Below are 25055 nucleotides of genomic sequence, written 5' to 3'. Positions count from 1 at the left end.
CCTGTTGCACTTTTAGCTACTATGTGTTAGATTAAAAAAAAAACCCAAAAAAACAGATTTTTGCTGAAATGATTAGTTGTTATTGGCTGGCACCTGACTATCTAATAATAACTTGTAAAGGGTGTTCCATGTATGATGTTTTAGGAAAGAAGCATTATAATTTAATGTGCTCCTTTTAACGTAGCTTGGTAAAAATGTATCTGTCCTATGGCTTGTAAAACTCCTTAGACTGAGAAACTGGTAACAATAGTGGTTATAAAAATGCATGGCAGTGGTCTTCATTCTAGGCCGTGCAGGTCTAGAATATTTTATGACAGATGCGTAGAGAACATTTTCTGGTGCAGTGAAAATTTTCATAGAAATTACAAGAGGCTTTCACATGCAGAGTATTTTTTTTTTTATTTCAGTTTTTATTCTCATAGCCCTGTCTTGTTATAACTTAGTATGCAGTAGAACCTGTCGCTGATTTTTGTTCACCGTAATAATTTTCTGACTTGAGCATTATAATTAAACAGTGTAAAATTGAGATGATGTTGGAGAAGGTCTTCTGAATCAAGAATGTGATGTTCTTCAATGGTTAGGTCAATGGCATGCAGCTGTATGGAAAGTCCCGGAGGGAAGCAGTATCCTTTCTTAAAGAGGTACCACCTCCTTTTACCTTGGTTTGCTGTCGGCGATTGTTTGATGATGGCAGTGAGAGCTTTGTGGATGAACCTGATCCTATGAAGATTCAAGCTGTCCAGAAGGTATTTATTTTTATTTATTTAAAAACTCTTCTATACCGTCGTTAATTCACCATCACAACGGTTTACATAAAGGCACAATAAGAAAAGAATATATAATTGGTATAGATTACAATTTAAACATGTGCCAACATAAAACGGTAACAAATTTTAATAAGAGAAACTATGTGTTGGTTAGAGCTTATATGTTTGGTTAGGAAACTGTTAAGTGGTTCAAGTCTACGTTTAATATGCATTTGGAGATGTGAATTAATAAAACTGTTTGGTGCGTCTCTATCGATTGCTTCCCTCGTTCTCTTTGTCTTTGTAAAAGGCTTGTTTAAAAAGCCAGGTTTTCAGATTAGTTTTGAATAGTTTCAGATTTCTCTGCAGTCTTATTTCGAGTGGCATGGAGTTCCATAACACAGGACCAGCCAGTGACAGTGCTCTCTCCCTTACTTGCGTGAGGCCTGCTGATTTGACGGAAGGGAACAGTTAGTAAAGCCTTATTAGCAGACCTCAGGTTTCTGGGTGGTACATGCACGCGCAGTGCTGTGTTGAGCCAGATGTATTGATGCAAGATAACTGAATAGCTAGTAAATTCCTTTTCTATTTTTTTTTATGTCACTATGTGCCTTCAAAAGGAAATAGAACCTCAACAACAACAAACCCCCCCCCCCCATACTTCCCTCTCTAATTATTCCAGTTGCTCTGCTGCCTGCTTCTCTCTAACCTACTTACAAGTATCTAATACGGAGAAATTGGTAGGCTGGGCCTAGTGGGAGGTTACACTTCTACTGTGCAGTAAATTGAGTTCTTGGGGTGCATCATCCTGTCATGACTCCTAATATTTTATAAATAAAACTGTACATCTTGGGGTTGATGACGTTGTTGTGACAGTGTGGAAGTACCGCTATATAATGCCCAAATCCCTTTGCTTAAATGTTTGTGACTAGTGAAAACCAAGCTGGGTCCGCCGCTCTGCAAATCGGTCGGGATCACAGTGCGTTACCATTGGGTGACAATGTACTCGTGGAGGGCAATTTTCGAAGCTGTTTACTTGGGTACTTTGCTCGGTCCGAAAATACAGTGCGGGCTTCCACGACGCTTGTACTTTTAGCTGGGTTATATAGGGAGGTTTCTGAATATACACCTGCAATTTTACCCTCCCCACTGCTCGCAGGAATGACAAGCGCAGGGCGTTCGGGTGCTGTCAGCACGTGTATTTTATGGTAGCTAATTAGCTCGAAGCACACGCAGTAAAAATAGCCGCACACTTGGCAGCTCCACAGGCTGTTTGAGAGTTGCCCCTTTGTTAGGTAATTTGGTGGCTCTCTATTCTGTGGCAGGTGAAATGGAAAAACTGTGATAGTTACTGTTTTTGCATTGTTTCTTGGAGCCCTTTTATAATTTTCTTTCATGTATGCTGTTTTGTTTTTTTTGTTTGTTTGTTTGTTTTTTACTACTATTTTGCAGCCTTTTCGAGCCAGTATGGGAAGAATGGATATTTCTAAATAATATTTCTAAATAATATTTCTAAATTTTGAAATCCCACCTAAAACTTTTGATTTAATTTTAGGGCACGAATAATTCTGAATTAAAGGAAGAGGAGCACAGATATGTTAAAGTTTGCCCTTCTGTTTTTAATAAGCAGATTGAGACTTTAATGAGTAAATCTAGGCCCCTCTTGCTCTTGTCTAGATCCCCGCCCAGCTTGCTTAATCAGAGACCATGGGGCAGGTCTTTTGTCCATGTTACGAACCCTTATCAGTGCATCCATGAGAACAAAGTGCTGTGCCTGTTAGGTTGACGGAAGCAGTTGGTATGTCCAGCATTGAAAAAAGTGAATGTGGATGCTCACCAGCTTCCTAATATAGACCAGTTTTAAAAATTTCCTGCATCTGGCTAAACTTGTAGAGAGGGCAGTAATTATGCAATTGGGACCATGGCTAGAAGGTAACCAGTTTTTTATACAGGCCAGTCAGATTTTAATCCAAATCATGGGATAGACGCTTTCTCTTATAGCTTTACAAAAGGACCTTAAGAAGTGGTTGGATGCTGGTAAGGATTACGTGGTGGTGTTGCTAGATCTCTCCGCTGCTTACAGTAGTATAGACCACAGTATCCTTTTTGAGAGGTTGGAGGCTTGTGGTGTCCAAAGGCAGTGTAAAGGAACAGGTGGATTTCTTTTCTGATCCAAAGAGGACAGAAAATGCAGTTGGGAGAAAGCATTTCATAACTGCGGAATGTGACTCGTGGCGTCTGCCCCTGCTTTGATTCTATCACTCCTGCGTTTCGGATGGATAAGCCAAAGTTCTAATGTCTGCTATATGCAGATGTTATCAAACTATTTTGTGAATTGGTGACCAATCGTATAGAAACATTTTCCTTCTTCTCCTGATGTCCGGAGGAGATACAGATTTGGATGAAATAGAATAAGCTGGCTCTGAGTCCTCCAGTGACAGAATTGTTTTGGATGAGACAATCCAATACGGAGTTTGCATGACGTCCTTTTGTCTTTTGATCCTCATCAGTTCCAGGTGAAATCAGATGTGAAGATCCTGGGGGTAACCCTGGACTCGGAGATAACAATGCAAATGCATACTAATAATCTTCCAAAAGGGACAGTCTTTGGAAACTATGGTTAATCTGTAACCTGTGTCCATATTTGGCAGCGGCTGTTCAGGTTCTACTTGTATAGTTTACTTCAGTGCCCTTTTAAAAGGTTTAGTTGTTTGATCATGTAAGACCTGCCCCAGAACAGCTTCACCAGTTGTCTGTAGCTGCGGAATTTTAAAATCCTGTCATTGGTGCACATACTGTTTTATGGGTCAGGACTGCATTATGTACAGGATGAGATTAAATTGCATAAACCTTCAAAGTCGCACGGTCTTCCCAAGATTTATTGTTGACCTGCTCGCCTCCCATCAGAGGCTAAATATGCAGATATGCAGAAGAGGGCTTTCTTTCACTAGCACTCAGTCTTTGGAATGTTGTCATGAAAGAGATGAGAACTACTAATGATTATCTCGGATTCAGGAAACTATGCAAGACCTGGTTTTTCAGGGTAGCTTCTTCAGCGGCAAGTTAGAGGATGATTGGGAAATAAGCTAAAAGCTAATTCTGTATACTTTTCAAACCTGTTACTATACAATAATGAATATATTTTATATAGGCTGTAGTTTGTGGACTAGTATGTGTTTATGTTGTCCTTTTAAGTTTATTTATTGGATACCTTGAATCCCCTCCGCAATGTTGCTTACAAAGATATTGAACAGAACCGGTCCCAATACTGATCCCTGTAGCACTCCGCTAGACACCGCTCTCTCTTCAGAGTAGGTTTCATTTACCATCACACACTGTCTTCTGTCTGTCAACCAGTTTGTAATCCATACCACCACCTTGGCGCTCACTCCCAAACTTCTCATTTTATTCACAAGTCTCCTATGCGGGACCACATCAAAAGCTTTGCTGAAATTCAAGTAGATTACATCGAGCTCTCTTCCTCTATCCAATTCTTTAGTCACCCAATCAAACGAAATGTATCAGATTTGTCTGACATGACCTTCCTCTAGTGAATCCATGTTGCCTTGGGTCCAGCAATCCTCCTGAGTGTAGATAGTTCACTATCCTTTCCTTCAGCAGAGTCTCCATTAATTTTCCCACCACTGAGGTGAGGCTAACCGGCCTGTAGTTTCCAGCCTCCTCTCTGCTACCACTTTTGTGGAGCAGGATCAACACTGCTCTTCTCCAATCTTTCGGTACCACTCCCGTTTCCAGGGATCTATTGAACAGGTGTTGCAGTGGGACCCGCCAGCACTTCTCTGAGCTCCCTCAGTATCCTGGGATGAACGTCATCCAGCCCCATGGCCCTTGTGCACTTTGTTTTCCTAGCTCTTCCCATACTTTCTCTTCTGTAAACAGATTTTCATCTACCCCATCTCCACCCACTGGTCTTGTCAACCAGGAAAGGTCCTTCTCCAGAGTTATCTTTAGTGAACACTGACATGAAGTATTTATTTAATATTTCCGCCATTTCTTCATCTCTCTCCACACACTGATCATTGTCACCTTTCAATTTCATAATACCACTTTGGATCTTTCTCCTTTCTCTGATATATCTGAAAAATGATTTGTCACCTCTCTTTACCTCTTTGGCAATCCTTTCTTCCATCTGACTTTTAGTTTTCTTGATTTCCTTCTTTGTCTCCCTCAGTTTCACCAGATATTCTTCCCTGTGTTTCTCATTTTGGGATCCTTTATATTTCTTGAACACTGTTCTTTTTGCTTTTATTTTATCTGCCAGTTTCTTTGAGAACCAGATCGGTTTCTTATTTCTTTTACTTTTGTTTACTCTTCTAACCTATAGATTTGTTGCCTTTGTAATTGCTCCTTTTAGTTTGGCCCACTGTTGTTCCACCTACCCATTTTCTCCCAGTCTTTTAGTTCTTCCTCCAGGTACGTCCCCATTTCAACAAAGTCCGTAGTTTTGAAATTCAAAACCCGGGTCTTCGTGTGACTTCCCTGCATCCTGTTCGCAATATCAGACCATACCGTTTGATGATCACTAGTGCTGAGATGGTCTCCTATCTGGACATTAGAAACATTATCCCCGTTTGTGAGCACCAAGTCAAGTATCGCATCTTCCCTCCTGGGTTCCATTACCATTTGTTTGAAGAGAGTCCCTTGCAGGGCATCCACTATCTCTCTACTACTGGTATATTCCGTAGAAGGGATTCTCCAGTTTACATCCGGCAGATTAAAATCTCCCATAATCAACACTTCTCCCTTCTTTCCCAACTTCTGGATGTCTTCGAGCAAATCTCTGTCTAGCTCTTCCATTTGAGTTGAAGGACTGTAAACCACACCAGTAAAAATGGATGCACCATCATCTATTTTTTTTTTTTTAGGACAGCCCATAATGCTTCTCTACCCCACTTTCCTTGCAGTTCAGTTGCTTGGATATTGTGTTTGACATAAAGAGCTACTCTTTCCCCCTTTTCTGACCTCTCTGTGCTTCCTTATCAAGTTATAGGCCGGTATGGCCGTATCCCACTCATGAGAATCCATGAACCATGTCTCCATGACTGCAACAATGTCCAGGTCTGCCTCCACCATTAGGGCCTGCAGGTCTGGGATTTTATTGCCCAAACTGTGAACATTTGTAGTCATCGCTTTCTAATTTTTCTCTTGTTTTGTTGCACTTCCTAGTTGCATTTTCTGCTTGTGCCGTATTCCTTGTAGCAATCCTGAAACCCTGACTGGTTAGGTGTTGCTTCCGAGAGAGAGAGGGCTGGGAAGCATTGCTCTACAGGACTCATCCTTCACAACATTAATATCATCCTATAACCTGTCCTCACAATAATTACGATCCTGTGGTCATTCAGTGGTGCTGCACCTGCAGCAAGTAAACTTTTTTCTAAAATAACAGCAACCGGTAAAAACCCTGGGCCTCCCCCACTCAGAATATCTTGTATGACCAAGTCAGAAACGTGAGCACGAATGTGGAGGGCTCCCCATGTATGGTGCATTTATTTTTGTCAGGGGAGAAGGGCACACAAAATCAAAACCTCCTTAAATCTGTGTCCGGTCAGGGATTGCACCTTCTTGGTTTGGGTCAGTTTAGTTTTTTTTTTATGGTGTAGAAAGAGGCAATCGCATGATGTGGAAATGGAATCGGTTGTAATTTGTTAAATAATCTGCTTCATAATTACATTTCTCTTTACCTTTAGCCTGAGAACGACGAGCCCCTGGTATCTGAGCCACCGCATCTTCGGAGCAAGCAGGTAATTTAAAAAAAAAAAAAAAAAAAAAAGGTCTTAGGTTTGTATTACAGGAGCCATATTTTCTCTCTTTCATCCTCACTTAATCAATTCAAGCAGTGGGAAGCAAAGGTTGTGGATCACCCTCTACGCCGTAATTGCTGCTTTCGGAGAATGATAGCGGGCATTAGTTTGGCTCTTGCGCTTGAGCTGTTTCACTTAAAACCTGTCAAAAGTGCCACTTGAAATTTGGCTGCCTAATTCTTCTTTAACTTGACGCTTGATTGTGTACAATTCTTAACAAGGTGCCGCGCATTCCGTGACAAGATAATTTTACATTTTAACTTGATCCTTTTGAGTTATAATTGAGGCATTAGGATTTTGTTGCAACTTGTAAGAGGCCCTACCTTTATTTATTTATTTAGAATTCTTATATACCGACATTCTTGTACAATTGACAAATCATATCGGTTTACAATCTAACAGAACAATCGCGGTTAAGGCGTTACATTAAAACAAAGCTTCTAATAGAGTATATAGAACAACATAACAGTGGCAGCTGAGGCATTACATTAAAACATAGGGTCTAGTATAAATATGAGAATAAATATGAGAACAAGTGAACAAATCAAATGGAGCGTAAAGGGGACCCTGAAGGACAATTATATTCTGTTATGTCCTTTGACCTGTGTCAAAGGACATAAAGGACACAACAAAGGACCTTTTGGAAGCGAAATAGCAAATTGGAAAAGTTCCCTTTTTAAGGGGAATGAAAACTTTTTCAGCCTATAAACTGCCAATCCTTCTTCCTGACAAGGAAGGACATTAAAGAGAAAAGAGGTAAAATGTCGTGGGCTGGAAATGTGTCCTGTTAATAATAATATCTGATCCACCTGTAATGGCTCGGACTACTGACCTCCAGGCCATTTTACCCTTTCTATTAGCAGCAGTTCCATACCTAGAAAGAAACCAAGGCAAGCCCTGAGCTTTGTGCAGCCCTCCAAACATTAAATTATTTATGAGGACAAATATTGGAAACCTGTTGATTTGTGTGACTGGCAGCAGACTTGATATATTTATAACAAGGCTAGAATTGGGTGGCAACTTAAAAGATCGTGTTTTATGGACGCCGAAGGAAGAGAAGGGTGCATACTCTGGAGGGGGGAGTTGCCACACGTTTTAGACTTATTCATGCATTTTATGGAAATAAATGTTTTTATCTTGTCTTTTGTCTGCCTGCCCTTGATGTCCGTGTTCCAGTTGGACAGATGCACGGACAGACAAAGCAAAAACATAAGCATATTTTTTCCTAAGATGCAGTAAAAAGCATCTCTGTATTTCTATGTTGTCCTTTTTTTTTTTTTTTTCCTCCTCGGAAAGCAAAAGCACAAATAACAGATCATTTATTTTGGTAAAAAACAAACAAACCATTGTTTTATTCAAAACGTGTTTGCAGGGGCTCCTAGTCCTTTTTGGTGGAAGGTTCATGACCCTGAGCATCGCTGTTTGTGTAAGAAGAACCATAGCTGGAATTATTTTCCCCTTTAAAATTATATCCCTCCTGTCTGGAACACTATTGAAAAGTTGTTTCCATTGCAGAGTTTGTAAGTAAGGTTCCCACTTCTGTAGCCGGAGTGTAAAATATCCTGTACGTTGCCCTGATTGCTTGCATTATAATTTATTCGGTGATAAACACATCAAAACAAAAGTCAATTTGTAGTTTTCTGTTTTTAGGTTTTTGTGTCATGTGATGCTATGACGTCATGAAACAGCCCCGTTTTAATCCATTGGATTTACTGTACTAATGTAACATGGAGATATTAATTTATAATATATCACTTGTATGGTTCAATAACTCTTAAACGAGCTCATGCCTTGATACCCAGGTTAATAGTTTCCTGTGCGAAACTTTGAAGTGTTTTTCCTGGATACTTTTTCAGTTACAGGGTATAACGTAGCGTGCTGCAAATAGAATGAAGCCAAATGATCTTTAGGCTAATCGAGCATTAAGGCGAGCACTTCTGGTGGCCTGCAGCACTGGGCCTGTCCCATGGTCCAGACCAGAGCACTGTGGTCAAGGCTGAGTGGGCTTGAGTGTTTTGCAGAGGGTGGCATGCTCCATGCAGGGGAGGGAGGGAGGGAAAGTGACTGCCGCTGCTGTGGTAACTCTTGCTGGCCACAAAGAATAGAACGGTTTGTTTTATAATCCAGCTTATTGCTTGCCTTTCCAAAGTCTGCCCAAGGCGGTCGTCTCGGAGGCAATGCTCCTCCGGCACTTGAGGTCAGTGACGGTTTCCAGCGCTGCTTGGGGATGCCGTCCTGGGGGTCGAAGATTATAAAAAGGAAATGGAGAGGAAAAGAAATGAAAATGGCAATACTGGGAAAATTAATTTTCGGTTGCACGGCTGTCTCGTTCTGAGCTTCCACTGAGATATTCAGGTTCTGTAAAAGCGTCTCGCGATGAACCACTCCCTTCATTTTGTATGCAGATTTACTGCTATGCTGATCCTATTGCACTTTGGCCTGCCAAGAATAGAAAACGTGACTGAAAGATGGAATCGGTGGAAAAGGTTTTTGTTTTTTTTTTTTTTTTTAAATGGGAAGTATGGCCATAATAAAAGATCATGTTTATATTCCAAAATAACCAACAGGCCAGAGCGCATCAGAAACCAGTCAAGTTGGTGCTGGCAAATTGGGGGTGGCCGGGCGCCATCCACGAAGGCCACAGGACCATAGGTGATTGGATGTTCAGGAAACAGCTTCTACTGGTTTTGATAGCTGTTCAACAGATTATTGCGTATCGGTGGTGGGAAGGGACTGGGGGTTGAATGCTGGATTAAGATTGAGAATTTGTATGCTCATCTACCTAGAACAGTAGAGAGACATAAATGGGACTTTGATTAAGGATTGTATCCTACAAGTGCTAAGATTCTGTGGCTGGCAGCAGGGATCTACATTTAGCAATCTGGTCAGGAATAACAAGGCAGACTGCTCAGGCCAATTAGTATTTTTCTGCTGTCATGTAGTGTGCTACTAAGTTAAAAGTAAAAAAAAACCCTAAAATATTAATACAGAGCAGAAAGTTTGAACTAAGCATAAAATGAAGAGGGGAGCATTAGGGCTGAGAAACTGGTAAACTGATGTTTTGAAGAATCCACCTAGTATCACTGCTTTATTTTCAGATTTATATTCCATTTTACATGGCTTGGAAGTCACTTCAAAGCAGATCATAATGTAGTTCATACATTTACATGTAGGTTCACAATGTAGTAGGTGGTTAAGGTGCTACATAACATGGTTGGCATAAAGTGCAGCTGTTACTTTGATTATTATGGTTTATCTAGATTCTTCATTTTCCACTCCCCGAGTATCATAATGTAACAAATGTGAAACATGGGAATAAAATACAACTTTTAAAAGGTAATACCCACTCAGTTTCTTGGGGCCATGTGGCTGCTGGTCATTTGATTTTTCCCATTTTGTTTATGCAGAGTCCTTGGAGAGGTGTTTTTGTTTTTTATTTTTGTATATTGAGTGGGGGATGAGGGCTTCTGTCATGGCCCATGAATGACATAAAGCAGAGATGTTGGGAGGCAGTGGTGAGCTACTTTTTGGGAGTAGGGCCGGCAGTGATTCGAGCCATGGTGGAGAAGAAGAGAGAAGCATTCAGCTGAGTTGGGCCGCGGTTGTGAAGCGGAGGAGATGGGAAGGAGTTATGACCGTGATCATAGGTTTAACTTGCGCTGCCATGGTGCTTGGGGGAGGCTTTTTCTGCTATTGGGGGCACTGGGAAAGCCCCTGGTGCAATTAAGAAAGACAGGCCATGACAGGAAGTGGACGGCTGATTTCACTTCATGTCCTGCAGCAGAATTGGGAGGGATACGTATGCCTTATATAAAATCCGATTTTGAAGTGGCCTGGGAGGGAAAGGGGGAAAGGAAGCGCGGCTCGGAGCGGGCTCAGCGCGCAAGGTGCACAATTGTGCACCCCCTTGCGCGCGCCGACCCTGGATTTTATAACATGCGCGTGCATGTTATGAAATCGGGTGTAAATGTGTGAGCGCAAGGTAGCGCGCGTACATGTACGCCCGCGCAAGCTTTTAAAATCTACCCCACAATTTTTATAAGAGGTTTTAATCTGTTTGGTGAAATTGACTAAAATAAAATTTGGGTAAAAATAAAAATTGATAGGTTAATGGGTTGTAGTACAATGACTGGCTAAAGGACACCATAAGAACATGCCATACTGGGTCAGACCAAGGATCCATCAAGCCCAGCATCCTGTTTCCAACAGTGGCCAATCCAGGCCATAAGAACCTGGCAAGTACCCAAAAACTAAGTCTATCCCATGTTACTGCTGCTAGTAATAGCAGTGGGTATTCTCTAAGTCAACTTAATTAATAGCAGGTAATGGACTTCTCCTCCAAGAACTTATCCAATCCTTTTTTATACACAGCTACACTAACTGCACTAACCACATCTTCTGGCAACAAATTACAGAGTTTAATTGTGCTTTGAGTGAAAAAGAATTTTTTCCGATTACTTTTAAATGTGCTGCTTGCTAACTTCATGGAGTGTCCCCTAGTCTTTCTATTATCCGAAAGAGTAAATAACTGATTCAACATTAACCCGTTCTAGACTTCTCATGATTTTAAACACCTCTATCATATCCCCCCTCAGCCGTCTTTTCTCCAAGCTGAAAAGTCTTAACCTCTTTAGTCTTTCCTCATAGGGGAGCTGTTCCATTCCCTTCATCATTTTGGTCGCCTTTCTCTGTATCTTCTCCATCGCAACTATATCTTTTTTTGAGATGCGGTGACCAGAATTGTATACAGTATTCAAGGTGTGTCTCACCATGGAGCGATACAGAGGCATTATGACATTTTCTGTTTTATTCACCATTCCTTTTCTAATAATTCCCAACATTGTTTGCTTTTTCGACTGCCGCAGCTCACTGAGCTGACTATTTCAATGTGTTATCCACTATGACGCCTAGATCTCTTTCTTGGGAGGTAGCTCCTAATATGGAACCTAACATTGTGTAACTATAGCATGGGTTATTTTTCCCTATATGCATCACCTTGCACTTGTCCACATTAAATTTCATCTGCCATTTGGATGCCCAGTTTTCCAGAAATATGGTGGAGTTGCTTTCTGCATAATTGCAGTGTTATGATATGAATATTACCACTTCATTATTGACAAAAAATTTCTTATCTGAAAAAATAAAACTTTTTTTTAAGGGATATTTAAGGGTTGTTCACTACTTGTGCATTTGGAGGTTTGTTTGTTTGTTTTTTGTTTTTTTTACATGTGTTCAGTTTCTGCAAAGGTTTGTAGAACACTTTGTTTCAGATCCATGCCCACATAATGGTTGCTAATTAAGAGGGTTTGCTCTCAGATCAGAGTTATATTTGACTTTGGCAGTGCGAAGGGTGGCGGTGGAGTTATATGGTGGTTGGCATTTATATGAGTACAAACTCACGTATGCTAACTCCAGGAGATCCAAAGCAGATCTCGGGTAGCCACCTGTATCTTCATAGAGATAATTAAACAGTTGTCCTCATTTGATTCCTGTTCTCTAATATATTACAATAATAAATGATAGATTGGTCCCTCTTATAGTGCCTGGCCTATTTGGCTGTGGTAACTGGTAGATTTCCAGGCAAGGGATGCATGAAACAAGCTGCGGAAGAGATTGAAAATTCTTCATCTCTTCTCTAGGTGTCTCATTTAACATCTGAAGCAGAACTTTCCTTTCCTTTATATTGATGGTGCATAGGCAGATGAGTGATTTGCTGTTTGTGTCATTCATTATTTGACACAGCACAGAGCCTCCTATTGGCAGATGTCTTGGAAAACTTGGAGATGATAGGAGCAGATGTTTTGGACTGTTAAGTATACACTAACTTATCCTAATGCTATATAGTGCCATTGAAACTTTTTAATATGAAAATCACCAGTCACAAGAAGTAAGTTGAAGCCCACAGGTTGGATTTTTCCCTTCACCCAGAAGTTGCATGACTTTTCCTCAGAACGCATAGTGATGCAGGTACTGCCACCGTGAGCCATTCAGGGGGCAATTTTCGAATAACATCCACAGCTACTTTTGACCCTAGACTCTGCCCAAGTTTCAAAGTAAATGTGCGGCATATTTTCACTTTGAAAGTTGCTGCAGGTGCAAAGGACGTTTTAACCTGCTTTTTCTGTGGGCACTTTTTCCGTGGAAAATATTGAGCGTAGATTTGAAAATGAAAGCTACCTGCTTTTATTTCCCTCCCAGAAGACACCCCTGGGAATGGCTCTTCTTGATGTTGCTAAAGGTTATGCACTTTTTAGTCCTATTGCAAAGAGGGCAGCTTTCACATGGCTTGTTTACACCCATGCAAATGGCTTTGAAAACTGCCCTGAACAAACGTGAATTGTTATGAGTAGCTTTTCTAAAATATAATAATCTTTGGAGAGGAACTGTTGTTAACCAGTTGACATTCTGGACAAGAAAAACGTAAATGGTCTACGACTTTGGTATGAGTTCCAAACAGAGAGAGAGGATTTGTTTTACTGGGGAAAGTAAAGAGAATTTGAACTTAACAGAGAAAACAAAACTGGCTAGGTGAGGGGATAGGACGGTAGTGTTCATCATTTTGATTTCCGTAGACCGAGGCTGTACCTGCTGATGCCTTATTTGTTTTTCACATAGCAGAATTTATTTCTTTACGACGACAAGCTGCAAAATAAGGTGGATCTCAGGAGTCCTCCTTCTATCTTGAATACGCACAGTGAGGGTCATTTAGGCAGCTAAGAGTGTGCTTTACCCGCAGAAATGGCCTATTGTAAAAGTGCCCGTTCGAGACGCGGGTAAATGTGCGCACGCATGGCCGATGTACGCGCAGGTTTACTTCAGGCTGGGCAAAGCTGGGGAAGGTTTGGACTTGCACACATAATGTTTTGAAAATTCCAAAGTATGTGGGGTAAATTTCCCTAACAAAAAAAAAATAAATTTGCACACAAATTATCAGGTGTAATTGCTGGCGGGTAGTTTTGTGGGCTAATTTTCAAAGGGGAGGGACATGCGTGCTTCCTCTTTGAAAATCCATGTAACTTATGTGGGTATTTGACTTGAAATTTAGGTGGTCTGTTTTAAATTAGCTTCATAATTGGCTGTCAGCAATTGATAGTTTTGACATCAAAAGTAAAAAAGAAAAAAAATTCCTCTACATCATATTTTCAGCAGCAGCAAACCAGACGTGAATTATTATGTTTTCAGTCTAATGTTGCATTTTGTCTACTACTGGTTAATTTAAACAGATAGGGTACTTGTGCAAACATATGTTATGGAATGGCTACACCCAGGAATTGATTTATATTTATTTTAACTAATGTTAATGATAAAATGTTATTTGTCATTGAACATAAAATGATAGTCTTCTGAACCTTCATGAATAAGTTGGGTACCTGTGATCCTTTCTCAGGCTAATGAATGCTGAAAGGTGCAAGCCTATGGGACTCTACTACAATGTGTGCCTTTGTAGCTTATGAATCCTTTACTCTGCATGAATTTTTCATGTGGAAGCCGGAGTGTCTTAAGTTAATAATTTCAAGGTTTATGCAATTGCTATGCTATTACTTTCAGTATGTTATATATACCTTTTGAAGGTTTCTGGTAACCTAAGCACTTTGCAAAGACGGGACATGTAAATCACTGTTACGACTGTGTTCTTCTAAAGGTCGTAGCAGTCATTCTTTAACTGAATAGGCCAACCTGAGCACTGAATTATGATAAATCATGACATCCTCCATTAGTTGATTGCTTTGCTTTCTTGTTGCCATCCAAGATTGCTCCCAACTGAGAGAGCAGTATTGGCCATACCATGCAATCCTGACATCTTGGAGTCTCATACTGTGAGATCTTGGAAGCTAAATCTGGTCAGGCCCGGTCAGTACCTGGATGGCAGACCTTCAGAGAATGGACAGTGAGTCCGTATAGGACAGTTTCTTCCTTTGTCAGTTCACACTGGGGTCGTCACTTGCTATTGATAGTGCTATGTTTTTAGATGGTTTCTTAACCAAAATCTTTTATGCCCTGAAGATGTTGAAGATCTTGTGGTACATTTAGCTAACATAGAGCTGTTCTGGTGGTGTGATCTTATCTGAACGCAGCTGGACATTTTGATTTGATTAATTTTATTGTTTTTAAATCAGATAATTTTATTGTATATTTTGCTCGATTTGTAATTGTAGAAAAGCAATTAATCAAATGTAATACATAAATCTGATGAAATTGTTTTAAAAAAATTAGCTGCCAGTTGGAAAATAGTTATGTGGCTGCTCTTGATAATTGGGCAGACCAAAAATCTGATTTACATACCAATAGGTATATTATCTGTGAATCATCATATTTTAATGATGATGGTAGTAATGATGCCAAAATCCAGGTTCTGAACCTGTTGTTGCTATAGGGCCGAAAAGATCTGACTTTGAGACCTGTGCAGCATTGTGATTACAAAATTAAGAGGCAATATGATGATGATGTTCTATGAATACCTCTCTTAAATGTCCAAGGTTTTCTGTATTTTCAGTTGGTATTGTTGCTGCACTGTAAGTGGGGTAATTCCAAGGTCAGGGAGATCTGGCTAAGACTAGTTTCTGTTCTTCAAGCCAGCCATAGTTAGGGACACTCACGGTTCCCAGGTTGGGGGCACTAGCTGGGCAGAAAGGGGTTTCTCAGTCATTGCACAACAGCAACACCTAGTGGCCAGAATAGAGGTGTGCGCCTACTGTGCTATGAGGGAGCCATGATGACTGACTGGGCTATATTTCAAAAGGGGAGGGGAAGAATTCCTGTTCAGATGTGAGTGAAGGCTTTTGGTACCACAGCCAAATAGAGACTGAGCTGAAAACACAAAGCAGCAAGAGTAAACTACTGGGCTAAAAAAAATAACTGGGACATTTATTTCTTTCTTTCTTAGAAGCACCTGTGCTTGTGCGTTGTCTTTGTTTTGCAAGCAGGTTTATGGATCAGAAATCTTAATTTAGCATATTTATTTGAAGGCATGTTATTATCAAACGTGCCATTAGTGTCTTTTCAACCTGAATGCTTCTGGGTGCTGTTCCCAAAAAAGGCTGGTAGGGGAGGCGCCACCCTTGAAATTCATGTGATCAGCTTCGGCAGTCCTGTCCATTTGTAATCTCCGTCCTCTGTTTCTAAAGCTTTGTGCTCAGAAGTTTATTTTTCCTCCTTATGCTTCTATGGGAATGACGGCGCTCATCAATCTGCAAGAGGTTAGTGTGTGATATATTTTAATTTCACAGTCTTAGGGAAACGTAGCTACTGCTTTCCCCCCCCCCCCCCAGGTCCATTTCCAGCCGCCACTGTTCAAGTGTCCCGTGCGCAGCACTTTACACCTCACAGCCCTCGGGACGTGTCGCGACCTCTTCCCTCCCTATTCCCCGGCCTCACAAAGAATTAGCCGAGCAAAATGTTCGCCCTCCAATCTCACCTTGAACGTAACACTTTGTGAAATTGTGTAACCGTGCATAGTTTGCGGTTAACGTTCGGATCATGAAACTGGGTGCCGACACGCACTTGACAGGTTTTTAAAATATTTTGATTTTACTATGAATAACCGAATTTCAAGCAAAGAGAAAAAAAACGTAAATAGCTTCTGATTGTCTTGAAGATTTCAGAATTGACTATTTTGCAGTGAGTCCAACGTGTTTTCTTTCTTTTTTTTTTTTTAAATGATTATTTGCTTCAGGATAAAGTAGAGGTAGATACGGATTCGGAAGATGGGGAGCTTGCACTTTGGTCTCCTGAAGTGAAAGTTGTGGAATTGGAGAAGGACCACAGGGGCTTAGGATTCAGCATCTTAGATTATCAGGTAAGCACTTTCCATAAATTAAAATGCAAATAAAAAAAAGTCTCTGGAACTCGTTTGCTTTTCTTAGAGAGCTGAGAAGATTTTTAGGTTATAAATTTCACGGTTAGGCACATAAAAAGACGTGAGCTGTGTCATGCTGGGTTAGACCAAGCGCCCAGCATCTTGTCTCCAACGTTGGCCAAGTCCGGGTCATTGGAGAAGGTAACCAGCAGATCCCAAAGAGCGATGCAGTTCCTTGTTTCTCACTCCCAGGGATAAGCTGTGGCTTTCCCCAAGTCCATCTAGTTAATAGTTGTTATGAACTCTTCCTCCAAGAACTTGTCCGAAACCCCCTTTAAACCCTGCTATGCTGTATGCCTTGACCACATCCTCCGGCAATCAATTCCACAGTTTAATTGTGTGGCGAGTGAAAACATCTTTTCTCCAATCTATTTTAAATCTGCTACCTATTAGTTTCATCCCCAAGTCCTAGTACTATTTGAACGGGTAACTAATCGTCCCCTATTTACCTGTTCCACCTTCCTCGTGATTTGGTAGAGCTTTATCCATATCCCCTCTCGGTCGTCTCTTCTCCAGGCTGAAGAGCCCTAACCTGATCTTTCTTCATAAAAGAGCCGTTTCAACCCCCTTATCATTTTTGTTGCCCTTCTCTATACCTTTTCTAGTCCTGTTATATCTTTCCTGAGATTGAGTGACTAGAAGTGCAGATAATATTCAAGGTGTAGTCTCATCACTATGCAAAGGCATTATGAATGTTCACAATTTAATCCTCCATCCTTTTCCAGTTCCCCTAATATTCTATTTGCTTTTTTGGCCACGAGCATCCACTAAGCTGAAGATTTCAACATATTGTCCGCAGTGACTCCAGGATCCTTTTCCTGGATGGTCACTTCTAATACAGAATTCAGCATTGCGTAGCTTTAGTTTGGATTATTTTCCCATATGTGCATTGCTGGGCACTTGTCCACATTAAATGTCATCTACCATTTTAGATGCTCATTCCTAGAGGGTAACAATTTTGGGGGTAGCAGCAAGGGCTTTATGCATGAGTACATTGGATGCTGCCCGATGAGGCTAATGGCCAGTGCTCTGGATCTTTGACACCTAAGAACAGCCCTCTACTTCATTCTCCAACCCCCTCCTCTCCCCTCCCATGTAGAGTGCAAGGAACAGGAGGAAGAGGGGTTGAGCTTGGAGCAGGCAGAGCACAAAGCAGAGCAAGGAAGAGCCACTCTGCTCTCTCTAACCCAGAACCTCCCCTTTAGTTTCCCCCTTCCCTCCTGTCCTGCAGGAACTAGGAGGAGAGGAGGGTGCAGCTGACCTGGACAAAAATTCAGTTTTTTTTCTTCATATTTCTAGGTATAATTTGCTACTTATTCTGTATTTGCTGAGGTTTTCTTTTTTTGTGTGTTCTGTGTGTGACCAAATTGCATATTATGCTAAGTGTTGTTTCCATGTACCCCAGCTTGTTCTGTTTTCCCAATAGGAGGTGTATTGCTAATAATACATTTTGATTTTTAGCTTGCCTTTCCAAATAATGCCCAAGATAGCTTACAGCATTTTTAAAATTCAGGTATATAAAGCTCCTGCCTTAAAAGAGTTAACAATTTTAAGTGGGTCCCTGATTCTATGGAAGGTAAAGTCACTTGCTCAAGGTCACAAGGAGTGTCAGTGGGAAAAGTGTTTTCCCTGGATCTCAGCCTGCTGGGAAGTATAATAATGCTGGTGTGATATTTGAATTGCTGCCTTGTCATATGTGGGCACTGTTGCTGTTTGTGTTCTGGGAGTTAGTGCTGTTTGGTATGGCAGGTTTGCTGTATAGGTTTTGAGTGACTTTTGCTGGGTATTGCATTACTTTGTTGCTGGGCAGACTGGATGGCTTGTTTAATCTTTATCTGCATCATTTACTGTGTTACTATGTTTGTTACTATGTGCCTGATAATGGAGGGAGTTTGTGTCATTATTACTGAGGTGACAAAAGAATTTGAATTTTTTTGTATGGTAACTAATAAGAGGAAACATCCTAGCTAAGCCAGACCAGCCAATCATTTAAGAGACTACGTTCAACCAATGCAGTATGGATTTTTTTACATTTATAAACTTTATGTATTTTTTTTTATTTTTTGCAGTCTACCCCCAAAAATCACAGGTAACACATTCATCAGGCACCATGATATGATTTCTGAAACATTTGTATTATGTGTGTGTTCATAAATGTACACACGCACACACAGCAACGTTTAGTATTTAAAAATATAAAGGCAAATTTTAAAAAGCCCTACGTGTAGCAGTCAGGCCGGTGCATGCCGCGCGGATTTTAAAAAGCGCGCGAGTACGTGCACATCTCCCGGTACACACGCAAAAGTTTTTTCTTACAAAAAAGGGGTGGAGCGTGGACTGGGGCAGGGCATGGGCGTTCCAGGAAATATGAATGAAACCAGCGTATAAGTATTTACGCGCACCAGCGTCCCTATTCGCCTAACTTTATTTCTGCTATGGAAGGCATGTAACTAATAAAACAGAAAAAAAAAATGAGGCAAGTTAGTGACGTGTTAAGGGTAAAAGGGAGGCTTATTAACGAGGGGGGTCAGGAAGTCTTATTCTTTAACTGGACAGACTGGGAATGGACTGGGGGGAACTGGTAATTGCGTCCGTGCACGTATGTACCAAAATCTCCCCACCCCTTATGCGGTAGAGGAGGCATTTGTGCACACGTACAGCCTATTTTATATCATGCGCATATGTTATAAAATGGCCGTGTCCAATTGCGCGAGCCGGCATACGTGCGTACATGTGTGCCTGCACGGCTGTTTAAAAATTACTGTTCCCGGGAACTATTTTCCAAACCATGTGTTTTGGTGCAGTTACGGGTGCTAGTTCTAAAAGGGAAGATCCAATGAATACTTTTAGGTGCTGTTAGGCTGGGCAATTATCAAAAGTCTTCCTGCCCAGGTAAATCAGCATAAGAACATAAGAAATTGCCATGCTGGGTCGGACCAAGGGTCCATCAAGCCCAGCATCCTGTTTCCAATAGAGGCCAAACCAGGCCACAAGAACCTGGCAATTACCCAACACTAAGAAGAACCCATGCTACTCATGCAATTAATAGCAGTGGCTATTCCCTAAGTATAATTGATTAATAGCCATTAATGGACTTCTCCTCCAAGCATTTTACCCGCTTTTGAAAAAGGTCTTCCCTGTGTCCAACCGCGTGTTTTTTACAGGATTAATTTGGGAAGGGTGCTAGCGGGGTCATCGTGATTACATTTAACAATTATCAGAATCTCAGTGAGGGATGGGGGGAGGGTTGGACTGTGGCACCAAAATTTAACGGGAGGGATGCGAGACTGAATGTTAGCCTAGGATACCTAATGCCCTTGTGCTGGCCCTGTTTTATGCTCATGTTTTAATGTTAAAAATAGTCTGAGTTTTAACATGACAAGGGTATAGATGTTTGATATTCCCTACAGCTGTTCACTTTTTTTAGAAGATCTAAAAATATAGATCAGTTCATGGTGCACACCTAGTGAAATTTTGTGGATTATTAAAATTTAAGATCCACATCATTTTTTCATTACTTTAGAAATAAAGCTGAACAAATAAGTTGTAGGTGTCCTTTTTATTGGACTGACTCAGGGATTTATTACTGCTTATTTCTAAAGTGCAGCTAGACGTATGCAGTGCTGTTCAGATACACTCACACATTTATTAAAGCTTTTCTCTTATTCCGTTTCTATTGGGAAAATATCTTAGTAAATCAGGCCTTTAATAATACATTATATTGATCTGATGAAGGAGACGGAGTTTTTGAAAGTTAGTCACAAAAGTTTACAACCTTAAGAACAGTAGTACAGTGGCATCAGGCTTCCAAGGTGGCTAGGCTAATGTGCACGGAGCAGCCATATTTATAACACTAACATCGGTGAGCATGCTTGGGACAGATGAAGGGGCCCGATGCATTAAGCCGAGTTCGGCAGAGCGCATAGTTTAACCCGCAGGGGTGTGCACCTTTATTTGTGTGTAAACTTTTACTGCTGATGCTGCAAGAAGTTTTGTGCCCCAGAAATGCGCGTGCAACAATGCGAGTACAAATCCCATGCTAATGATGGTATTTGCTGTTAATCCACAATGCAGAGAGGTGCGTGGGAAACTTAACTCCTAGTCTGAAGTGGAGTAAAGTTTCTAGGGCTAACGTTATTCTACTAGCCAAAGCCGGAGTTCCAGTATGCGCAGAAAACATGGTTTGTGTGCATAAATCATGGCTTCCTCAAACAAAGTGAGATTTGTGCGCGCCAAAAAAAAACTGTGTTCAGCACATAATGAGGATCAGAGAGTTAGGAGCATAGCTTTTGTGCTCTTAACTCATGTTGGGAACTAAACTTGAGTTAGGAGCTCAACTTTGTGCTGTTAAGTTGAGTGCCGGGACCTATACCTGGGATTTATGTGCAGAAAATATGCTTTGAGCCGACAAAGCATGTTTCCTGTGCAGAAAATATGATTCATGTGCACAAAAAATGGTTTCAGTGCACAAAGCATATTTTCTGCTCATAAATCCCAGGTACAGGTCCCGGCACACAGAGCTGTGCTCCTAACTCAAGATATGCGCACCACATGAGTTAGGAGCACAGAAGCTATGAACCTAACTCTCTGCTCTAAAGTGCATGCAGAACACATTGCTTGTGCGCATAAATCCCACTTTCTGCAAGGAAAACATTTGTGCACATAAATCATATTTGGCTCTGCTCTAAGCCTTCCCCTTGTACACATTTTCAGGTTTGTGTGCATTTTTTTTTTTTTTAACTCCTGATGCTTTGGCACACAATTAGCTTACTGCATCGGGAGTTAAAAACGACAACAAAAAAATGTTCACTTGTGTTAAGAAACTGAGCGCACGGTGTTAATGCTCAGCTTTTTTGCACTGGCCCTATAGAGAGCAGTGGTGAGTATGGGGTTGAAATGTTGAGTAGAAGACATGGGAGTAGGGAAGGAGAACTGGTGTGGGTTTAAGTATGAGAATTTACATGCTTATCTATCCAAAGGGGTAGAAAACTCTGCCAAGTTTTCCTTTACTACAGAGCTGCTCAGCCGCTGGGCCGCAGCAAGATCCATGCTGTACAGCAGTGGTCTCCCCTCCCCCTCCCCTTCTTTCTCCTACAGTAGTGTTGTACTGCGGCAGGGGCATCGTTAGCATCAGGTACACGGGACCCATGTCCCGAGTCTCGGCAGCCCGCTATTTTTTTTTTTTTTTTCAATCTCGGCTGGGCCTGGGCTGAAGAAAGAAGGCTGCCAAATGGGCCAGGGCTGCACGGCTAAAGAATGATTCCCGGTCATGTCTGGGCTGAGCAGCCAAAGACAAAAGCGATGTTGCACTGGGCCTGGGCTACGCGGCCAAAGAGAGAAAGTCGATTCGCTCAGTGAAAGAACCATGGCTGCAGCATTGGCACCAGGATCAAAGAGAAGAGACCACTGCTGCCAGCAAAATGCAACATTCAGGGAGGAGCGAGCGAGAGAGCTTGTGTGAGTGAGTATGAGCGGTAGAGTATGTATGCAAGAGGTTATGTGTGTGCAGTAGTGTGTGTGTGTGTGTGTGTGTGTGCAAGAAGTGTGTTTGTGAGCAATAGCATGTGTGAGAGCTTGTGTGTGTGTTTGTGCGCACGTGAATGACACTGCATGGGTCCAAGGAGGTAGCAGCTGCTGCCTGCTCATACCAGGAAGACAGAGAGAGACCTTGCAAGAACTTACAGGCCGATGCAGTACAGTGTGCTCCGGTGGAGCGCACTGTTAACCCGCATTTGGACGCGCGTTTTTGACGTGCTAGCTTTACTCCTTATTCAGTAAGGGGTAATAGTGCGTCCAAAACGCGTATCCAACCCCCCCGAACCTAATAGCGCCCGCAACATGCAAATGCATGTTGATGGCCCTATTAGTTATTCCCGTGCGATACAGAAAGTAAAATGTGCAGCCAAGCCGCACATTTTACTTTCAGAAATTAGTGCCTACCCAAATTTCTGCCGGTGCCGGGGAAGTGCACAGAAAAGCAGTAAAAACTGCTTTTCTGTGCACCCTCCGACTTAATATCATGGCGATATTAAGACCGAGGCCCCAAAAGTAAAAAAAAAAAAAAAATTTAAAAATCGGCCCGTGGGTCGGAAGACGGACACTCAATTATGCCGGTGTCCGTTTTCCAAACCCGTGGCTGTCAGCGGGTTTGAGAACCGACGCCGGCAAAATTGAACGTCGGCTGTCAAACCCGCTGACATCCGCCGCTCCTGTCAAAAAGGAGGTGCTAGAGACGCGCTAGTGTCCCTAGCGCCTCCTTTTACCGCGGGCCCGTTGGGTCTGTTCGGTCACCACCCTCCTGCAGTGTTGTACATGACCTGTTCTATAGTAAACAGTGCTTACTGCAGAGCTCTGAGACTTTACTTTTAGAGGAAAACGTTGCTGCAGTGGGGTTTTCTTATTTAGATACCACCCTCCTGAATCACACGCCCAGGAGAGTGGCCTGTGCGCGTGCCGGGAGAGCGGGCGCTCACCAGCTCTCCCGTGCGTTTTTCTGAATCGGCCTGATATAGGGGAGAGAGAAATGTGTGTGCCTGTGTGAGAAACTGGGAGCCTGCTTGTTTGGGTGCCTGTGTGAACGATTGGGAGCCTGCTTGTGTGTGTGCCTGTGTGAGAGCCTATAATTGTATGCCTGTATGAGCATGCATGACTGTGTAAGCCCTGTGTGTCACATACAGGCTCTCACAGGCATACACACACACACACATATATAATGTGTCTATGAGGGGGAGAGAGTCTGTGTATATTTTGTTTTTTATTTTTATATTCTGCTTTTCAGGCACTTTCAAAGCTGAGAGAGAGGGAGTGTGAGAGCATAGGCATGTATATGAGAGAGAAAGTGTGTGTGAGAGAGAATATGCTATTGTGTGTAAGTGTATGTGAGAGAGAAAGAAGATAAGGTTTGTGCGGCTCTCCCTCCCTCCATTCTATGCCAATCTCAGGGTGACTGGAAATCAAAGATCACATGTATGGAGAGCAGGAGTTTTTAAAATCCTTATTTTAATTATTGGGTGGTATTTGATGTTTCTGCTTTTTTGAAATATTTTGGGATTTTTTGGTAAATTTATAACAAGTTGTTTTTTTTTTTAATTATTAGATGCTTGTTGGCTGTTTTAACATTTATTGTTTTTATTAGTATGATTTTAATGTTATGAATGTTTTATGTCTTTGCTTGATGTTTTGTGAGGTGTGATGTTTTTGTTTTTCCATTGTTGCACTGCATAATACAGTTGGGCTTGTGGATTCCAGTTCAGTTTTTGTTGGCACATTTTTATTTATACTTTTTGGCCTTTTTGTTTTGGTGAAAGTCTGTCTTGTGTAACATTCTTGCTGTAAAAATGATGGTATTTCTCATCACTGGCTTTTATGGCATTATGGTCATCCCTTTTTCATTTCTATTTTAACAAAGGTTTGCTCTTTATTAATTTCACCTGCATGCAGAAAGCAGTTTTCACTGTTATTGCTGAAAATATTTTTTCTTGCACCTTTTATTTTTACTGCTGTTAATAGGTATTAGGCGATTATTTTAAGCAAGGGATGGACTTAGCCAATATTCCCTTTAAGGTCTGGGTTACTGTGAGCATAAAAGTGATAGGCTTTTTGCATCAACGAAAGTGGTGCTCACAGGGTAATGTAACAAAAAGATTTTGCGCACAGCAAACCAATCCTTAAAGTGAGCACTTGGCGTTCGGGAGAAGGAGATTGGGATTGGGTCTTGAGGTGGGTTGGGTTTAGAGAGAGAGTGAGTGCTGTTGGGGTTGGCCCTTGGGGGGAGGGAAGGTAGTGCCATTCAGTTTAGCTAAAAGTACATTTCCTGGCATTTTCACAGTCACATGACCAGTGACTTTGTAAAGTTTGGTTTGGTGCGCCACGAGGATCAAACAAACTTGAAAGTGTGTTCTGATATTAGTCCAGTAAATAGGTCTCACCCGTAGCTTATTTGTTTATCTTTATTTCTATATATATCCAAGTGGGCTAACATGGCAACCAGGCTACTTGATTCACTATTACATTTTGGAAGTGAGTGCTTTATTTGATTGTTAGACTACGCCTTCTACACTGATTTTTTTTTTTAAGGTGGGTTTTTGATGTTTATGAATATTATGCCATTTTTGTTTTTATTTAATGTGGACTTGTAATACCTAAATGCTTAAAAGAACTTGACCAAGCAGGGTACAAAATACCTCGGTACTGTAACTTCAGAAACTCTCTTTATTACATTTGGAACATTGACACTAATACTGCTGTTCAGTTTATCATCCATTTCTCATGACATGTTTTATCTGCTGCTAGCCATAGGGTTCACATTATTGAAAGCATACAAAAAATTGTAATTACACCATGACTGTGTGAAATGGGATGAACTTGAAAGATAAGAGTTGTATTCTTAGTAGCTTTGGATTGTAAATCGTTGAGTAGTGGTAAGTCCATCTGCCGTGACTGTATCATTTTTTTTTTCATTATGTTTAAACATTTTATGTTTACTCTGATTTAAGGATGAATTTTTTTCAGCTACCATTGGAGTTTTAAAGCATGGCATTGTGCTTTCACATCGTAGGCCGTAAACATGATTGCTATTCATGGAATGTAGAGAGCCAAAGGCAACAAATGGACTTTGTGTGTGGTAAAGAA

General features: G+C 41.3%; 1 protein-coding gene across 4 annotated transcripts in view; it reads left to right on the top strand.

Moving 5' to 3' along the window:
• PATJ (PATJ crumbs cell polarity complex component) overlaps window positions 1-25055 on the top strand; it is a 288430-nt gene that overhangs the window by 51910 nt on the left and 211465 nt on the right. For 3 of the 4 annotated variants that reach the window (XM_029618989.1, XM_029618987.1, XM_029618988.1), the window contains exons 16-18: window positions 582-746; window positions 6455-6508; window positions 16242-16364. In XM_029618989.1, coding sequence (XP_029474849.1) covers window positions 582-746; window positions 6455-6508; window positions 16242-16364 — 342 coding nt within the window. The remainder of the gene's footprint in view (window positions 1-581; window positions 747-6454; window positions 6509-16241; window positions 16365-25055) is intronic. The other variant, XM_029618990.1, reaches the window with a different exon arrangement.

Source organism: Rhinatrema bivittatum, chromosome 10 (assembly GCF_901001135.1).
Source record: "Rhinatrema bivittatum chromosome 10, aRhiBiv1.1, whole genome shotgun sequence".
Classification (NCBI taxonomy): Eukaryota; Metazoa; Chordata; class Amphibia; order Gymnophiona; family Rhinatrematidae; genus Rhinatrema; species Rhinatrema bivittatum.
This window is presented reverse-complemented; position numbering and strand designations above follow the sequence as displayed.